Genomic DNA, 7,158 nt, shown 5'->3' on the forward strand with positions numbered 1-7,158 from the left:
TCTTACATGTTACGTAAATTTATTAAATCTTGACCATTAAATTACAGATCCAAGAGCTAAAATAATTTTAATGATGTGGATTAACCGAGTCTCTATTCTAGACTTTCACATTTTACTTTTAATATATAATACTACCTCTGTCCATAAATAGATGCCAAAAGTCTGTCTAAATTTGAATGTATCTAGACATGATTTAGTGTATAGATACATTCAAATTTAAATAAATCTTTGGCATCTATTTATGGACGGAGGTGGTAGAATAGATAGATAGATTTATTTCTTCAAATATAACTCAACGTTCTTTCTTTTTCTTTAAAGAATTCCGTCTTCCTTTTTTTGCAGGGAAAGTAACTTCTATTAAGTGCTAATAGTACCGTTACAATCCTAGGCAATCCGAGATAAAAGAAAATCCGGCGCCGAACCAATCCACAAATTGGATCTATCTCCTACCATGCCAACTCTAGCAAGTTCATGACTTACACTATTACAGGATCTAGGAATTTTTGAGAAAAAAATTATACGGTCCTCAGCTAGTAGCAGCAGCTTCAGGTCTTCCACCGCCGGCCCCAGACTTAATCCATCCTTCAGTGTCTTTAGCGCCATACGCACCAGCTCCAAGCTATCAGTTTCCACAAGCAAGTTTTCATTGGAATGTTCAAGTGCCAACGCACTCCCATTAAACAGGCCTGCAATTCTGCATCAAGGGCTGAGGAGCAAAACTTCAAACTTCGGCAAGCGGCTAAGCGGACCGCCCCTTCATTGTTGCGGAGAATGATGCCGACTCATGCATCTCCTGTCTGGGCAACATACGCCCCATCCACATTCAATTTCAGCCGTCCCACCTTAAAATATCATAAACAGTTCTTCCTCCAAACGCTCCCTCGGTACCCGTACCTCGATTGAATTGCTCAAGAGTATAGTAATGTACATCGAAATTAGGTATACAAGCACAGCTTTGGAGGAAGCCACTTGTCTTATAACATGGGGTAATAGATGGACACGAAACACTCGCTGCCACAGTTAGAAAAGAAAAAAAAAGGCATATCTAATACGCACACTAGCTCACAATCACAGGAACAAGGTGACCGGCGGGCGGCGGGCGGCGGCGGCGGCGGCGGGGACAAGCGACTCTGAAGGAAAGAATCACAGCCATGGACCTCCAGTCGTTGCGGCGATTTTGGGGGGAGTGGGAGATCCGTGTGCTGCTCATCGTCAGCCTGTGGCTGCAGATCTTCCTCCTGTTGGCCGGCGGCTTGCGCAAGCGCAGTGTCACCACCTGGCTGCGCATGCTTCTGTGGCTGGCCTACCTGCTCGCGGATTCCATCGCCATCTACTCGCTGGGTAACCTGTCGCAGAACCAGAAGCGCAGCGGCTCTCTTGACCAAGAGATGCATCTGTTGGCCTTTTGGGCTCCCTTCCTCATCCTGCACCTCGGTGGCCAGGACACCATCACCGCGTTCTCCATCGAGGACAACGAGCTGTGGCTTCGTCACCTGCTGAGCCTCGTCTCTCAGGTTGCTCTCGCGGTGTATGTGTACTGGAAATCTCGGCCAACCGGCGCCGGCCTCCTGATACCGGCGATCATTATGTTCGTGTCAGGTGTCATCAAGTACGGCGAGAGGACGTGGGCGCTCAAGTCGGCGAGCATGAGCAGTTTCCGGAGCTCGTTGCTGACGCCGCCGGATGCTGGACCCAGCTACGCCAAGTTCCTCGAGATGTACCAGTCGGCCATTGATTCGGGCTTGCACGCCCATATCGTTATCGTGCCGGAAGAGCCCTGCGACGGTGGCGTGCAAGTCGAAGAAGAGCGGATCCGGTACCGGGATCTTGTTTACACGTCGTACAAGTTCTTCGAGACCTTCCGGCGACTCTTCGTGGACTTGATCCTGAGCTTCCAGGATCGCGCCGACAGCCTCGCCTTCTTCCGGAAGCTCAAGATGGATCAGGCGTTCAAGGTGGTTGAGATCGAGCTGATGCTCATGTACGAATCCTTCCATTCCAAGTGCGTGGTGATCCATGGCCCAGTTGGCCGCATCCTCCGTGTGTTCACTCTCGCGGCGCCAGCGGTGTCGCTCGTGGTCTTTGCAGCGTGGGAGGACAAGCGAGGTTACAAGAAGGTCGACATTGTCATCTCATATGTGCTCCTGGGAGGTGCTTTTTTGCTGGAGACTTACGCGATCCTCCTGATGATCGTTTCTCCGTGGAGCTATGTCTACATGCGGGACAAGCAGGGAGATGGTTGGTCAGCAAGGGCGGACAAACTGTTTGGCTGGCTGAGTTTCTTCCAGCCGGAGAGAAGGCCGAGGTGGTCAAACCAGATGGCGCAGTACAACTTGCTAACCTACTGTCTCAAGGACAAACCTCGATGGTACACAAGAGCAATGGAGGAGCTGGAGTGGAAGCACAACATCCGTCTCAAGACGATGTGGGACAGCTTCTGGTACACAAATCACACGGATGTGTCCTTGGTACTCAAAAATCTCATCTTCCAGCAGTTCAAGGAGAAGGCAAACAGCACATCAGATCCATTGAGCTACCGTCAGTTTGGCGAGCACCGTGGGCAGTGGATACTCCAGCGCAATGGCTGCTACCAGCAACTTGGGTGGAGCGTTGAGCTAGAGTTCGACGAGAGCATGCTCCTGTGGCATATAGCTACGGATTTGTGCTACTACGGCGAGCGTAGAGATAATCACGACTTCAGCGAGAGCGACAGCGCCACCTCTGGAGGCTGCTTCTGGTCCTACGAGGATTTCGATGGCCTGTGGAGCTTCATCGAGGTGGAGTATCGTCCATTGCAATCACTGAGCAAGCAGATCTCGAATTACATGCTCTTCCTTCTTGTGATGCGCCCTTTCATGATGACGGCCACCATCGGGCAGATCCGCTTTGGTGACACCTGCGCCGAAGCCAAAACCTTTTTCCACCGAGGCGCGGACGACGACCTCACTGAGGTACAGGGAGCGGAGATGCTTTCCGCTGTGCAGACCAACAACATCAGGCCGCGGGACGTAAAAGGAGACAGGAGCAAGTCAGTGTTGTTCGACGCATGCCGGCTGGCGGAGGTGCTGCGGACCCTGCATCCCCAGGCGAAGCGATGGAGGGTCATTTCTGGCGTTTGGGTGGAGATGCTGTGCTATGCCGCCGGCAAGTGCCGGGGCAACTTCCACGCCAAGCAGCTAAGCCAGGGAGGAGAGTTGCTTACCGTTGTGTGGTTGCTCATGGCGCACTTCGGTATTGGGGAGCAGTACAGAGTAGAGTCTGGCCATGCTAGGACCAAGATCGTCATTGAAACCTGAGGATGTTAGAGATAGATTTGGAGTCGGTTGTATTAGACGTATGCGTCATGTACTCTCTCCTCTCCCCCTTATGTACTTCTCCTACCATCTATATAAACAGAAATACAAACGAATCTTGGACCATCCGAGTAGACAACAAACTACCTGATCGTCTTATATGGTATCAGGCCGGCCTCTTCACCGATAAAACTGATCGCAACCGAGTTCATCCTCGTCGCAGCCATCTGCTCCAACCCTTGTCGTCGACGCCATGGCCTCGACGTCCTCCGCCCAGATCATGAACCTGGGCTCGCCACCGTCGGAAAAGCTGACGCGGGCGAATTACTCTGGATGGCGTGCTCAAGTTCTTCCCCCGATCCGCGGCGCTAGGCTCTTTGGCCTTCTTGACGGCAGTGATGCCGCACCTCCCGAAACCCTGGAGGCTCCACCGGCCGACAAAGCAGATGCCGATCAAGCGCCCAAGAAGACTAACAATCCTTCCTACGATGCCTGGACCTCCCGGGACCAGCTCGTATTAGGCTACCTCCTTCAGTCGATTGGACCCGAGATCCTTCCTCATGTTCAGCGAATCGAGACTGTCGTCGGTGTCTGGCAGGCAGTTGAGGAGATGTTCGCATCGTCATGCCAGACCAAGGTCACGATCGCGCTGGCGAATACTAAGAAGCTGCAGATGAGTACCAATGCCTTCCTCACCAAGATGCAGAGCATCGTCAACGAGCTTGCAGCCGCCGGCGAGCCCGTCCGCACCACTGAACACGTCTCGTTCATCCTTGCGGGTCTTCGGGCGCAGTACAACTCCCTGGTCGCAGCTCTGGGCGCGGTCACCACGCCCCTGACATTGCCGTCCCTCTATGCCCAGCTTCAGGCGTACGACCAGCGCCAAGACATGCTCAATGGCACATCTGATGCCGACTTCGAGACGTCCACAAACGCCGCCCAACGCCAAGGCCGTGGGCGCTACACCAATCTCTCCCGCTGTGACTACGGTGACCATGGCAACTACGACCGCCGTGACTCGCGCCGGGTGATGTGGGCATTACCCTTCGGGTAACTAATATTGTACTACCTCTTACAGCCCAGCTAAGGGCCCATGAAGGCACTCGACGACCAGGTGGGCCGTTACATCGATTCCGAAGAAGGATTCTTGAAGGACAAGGCAAGAAGATGAAAAATACAAGGAAAGTTTAGATCTAGTACTCTCTGTAACCCAGTCGTACCCGGACAGTACTCTTGAGACCTGGCTCCCAATATAAGGGCCAGGAGAGAGGCTGCCAAGGACACACACAATCTTAGTAATCATAGCCACCGCAAGACCAGAGCTAGGTCATCGCAGAACTTAGCCTCTCGACGAGATCACAACCGAAACCTTCAGCACCCCCTTGTAACCCAATATTTTCATAATCAAGATCAGACAAGCATGACGTAAGGGTTTTACCTCATCGAGGGCCCCGAACCTGGGTAAATCGCTCTCCCCGCTTGTTTGATAACCGATGCATCGTGTCAGCCTACAGGATTCCATCTACCCTAAGCCCCAAACGGGGGCATTGCCGGGGAATATCCCCGACAATTGGCACCGTCTGTGGGAAACCTGTTGGCACAAGACCCAGCATCGGCAAGTTCGATCATGTCATCGGCAGCTTCATCAACACCGCCGACATCTCCGCCAGCTTCTTCATCGCCAAGTTCGGGGAACTCAATTCGATTCGGGTCCTTCGAGTTTAATCCGCATAACGAATTGTCTCGCCCGACCTTTTCGGATCTGCAAGGAGGCTTAGGCTTGACGTTCGGAAGTGTCCACTACAACGTGAACACGGAAGGGATCCTTCGATTGCCTGAGTCGTTTGTCTCCAAATCAGCAAGGAAGTCATCTTCGCGAAGCGCAGAATCGACCACGTTGTCATCAATTGATCTGTCAGCCGGTTTGACAGCGTCGGCAAACTCTTACCCGTCACCCGCCGCTCGGTCGTTATCGTCTATGTCAGTTGGATCCGATGACTTCGAGTCATCCGGTATGACCTCATATTACTGCTTAAACTGTGATACCAGGCACGGATTGGGATCAAGCAACACCCCGTTTGTCTGCAATGCCGGATATTCGTCAGGAGAAGGGAGCATCGACAGCGTTGTTAGGACACCCACTTGGAATATGGCGCACCACCAGATCTATGCTATCCTCAATGCAGAAAGCGTGGCGAACGGAGGAGGAGAAGAAGGAGATCGCACCCCTCATGCCAACAGACGACGCAACTCCGAGAATAGCGCCAGTAATAACGATAGTGACTACACTATCACGGAGGAAGAATGGGAAGCAGCTCGAGACGCTATAACTGATAATACGCCACTTCCAGCCGGAACTTCGGTTGGGACTCTCAATGCGTATCGGAAAATCTTGGAGAGGAATCGAGTACGGTTATCGAATGAACAAGCCAATCTCAATCGTCGCATATTCGCAGCAGAACAATCTAGTGAGCATCGGAGGGCCTCGCGTGGAAGCGCCTCTCGAAGCAGTCACGATGTGGGGAAGCATCGTTCAAGGCTATATAGGCTCTCAGAGGATGACGCAAGGGAAATAACGTCAAACCTATCCAAGTCCTTCATGACCACAGACACTGCGGGTATGCTGAGGCCAAAACCCGTCGAAGGAGCAACCGCCAACCTCGCTTCATATTTAATCTACCAACAACCAGCAGCCGAAGATCCTATGGCCCAGGCCCATCGGGGTGCCCTAGAAAGCCTCGCCATCCTTGGAGACGAACTAGTTCCACGTAAAGAAAAATCTACACTCCAAGCTAGTGGTTCAAAGCACCATCCAAGAGACGCTCGAGATGAAATTACTCAGAGCAGGATCGACAGAGCCAGGCGACAGCGAGCGGCAAGGGAAGAATACGACAACGATGTTTCCGAGGAAAGCCAGGAGTACAACGGCGAAATGGGAGGAGCTGATTGTTTAACTTACAAGATCCGCAAAACAATGCCGCCCAAATGGTTCAAACCTACTCCCACTGATGTCGCTAAATATGATGGGCAACAGGAGCCGAGGTCTTGGATAGATGATTATTGATAACGCGTAAAGCACACGTCCGTTGGGAACCCCAAGAGGAAGGTGTGATGCGTACAGCAGCAAGTTTTCTCTTAGTAAGAAACCAAGGTTATCGAACCAGTAGGAGATGAAGGCCACGTGAAGGTTGTTGGTGGAGGAGTGTAGTGCGGCGCAACACCAGGGATTCCGGCGCCAACGTGGAACCTGCACAACACAATCAAAATACTTTGCCCCAACTTAACAGTGAGGTTGTCAATCTCACCGGCTTGCTGTAACAAAGGATTAAACGTATGGTGTGGAGAATGATGTTTGTTTGCAAAGAACAATAGAGAACAATGATTGCAGTAGATTGTATTCATATGTAAAAGAATGGACCGGGGTCCACAGTTCACTAGTGGTGTCTCTCCAATAAGAAATAGCATGTTGGGTGAACAAATTACATTTGGGCAATTGACAAATAGAGAGGGAATAACAATGCACATACTTATCATGATGACTAATATGAGATTTACTTAGGGCATTACGACAAATAACATAGACCGCCATCCAGCATGCATCTATGCCTAAAAAGTCCACCTTCGGGTTAGCATCCGCACCCCTCCCAGTATTAAGTTGCAAACAACAGACAATTGCATTCAGTATGGTGCGTAATGTAATCAACACAAATATCCTTAGACAAAGCATTGATGTTTTATCCCTAGTGGCAACAACACATCCACAACCTTAGAACTTTCATCACTTTGTCCTGCATTCAATGGAGGCATCAACCCACTATCGAGCATAAATACTCCCTCTTGGAGTCACAAGTATCAACTTGGCCAT

At 51.2% G+C, this 7,158-nt stretch overlaps 1 protein-coding gene across 1 annotated transcript; it reads left to right on the top strand.

Moving 5' to 3' along the window:
* Nucleotides 1-1,023: 1,023 nt before the first annotated feature.
* LOC127312845 (uncharacterized) lies at nt 1,024-3,296 on the top strand. The gene has a single exon (XM_051343399.2). The coding sequence runs from the start codon at nt 1,152-1,154 to the stop codon at nt 3,294-3,296; it is 2,145 nt and encodes a 714-aa protein (XP_051199359.1). The 5' UTR covers nt 1,024-1,151.
* The last annotated feature ends 3,862 nt before the right edge of the window (nt 3,297-7,158 follow it).

The sequence above is a fragment of the Lolium perenne genome, chromosome 7 (genome assembly GCF_019359855.2).
Source record: "Lolium perenne isolate Kyuss_39 chromosome 7, Kyuss_2.0, whole genome shotgun sequence".
NCBI classification, from domain to species: domain Eukaryota; kingdom Viridiplantae; phylum Streptophyta; class Magnoliopsida; order Poales; family Poaceae; genus Lolium; species Lolium perenne.

Excerpts from the sequence above, each read along its gene's own strand:
- LOC127312845 (XM_051343399.2), top strand. The coding sequence starts at position 1,152 with ATGGACCTCCAGTCGTTGCGGCGATTTTGGGGGGAGTGGGAGATCCGT.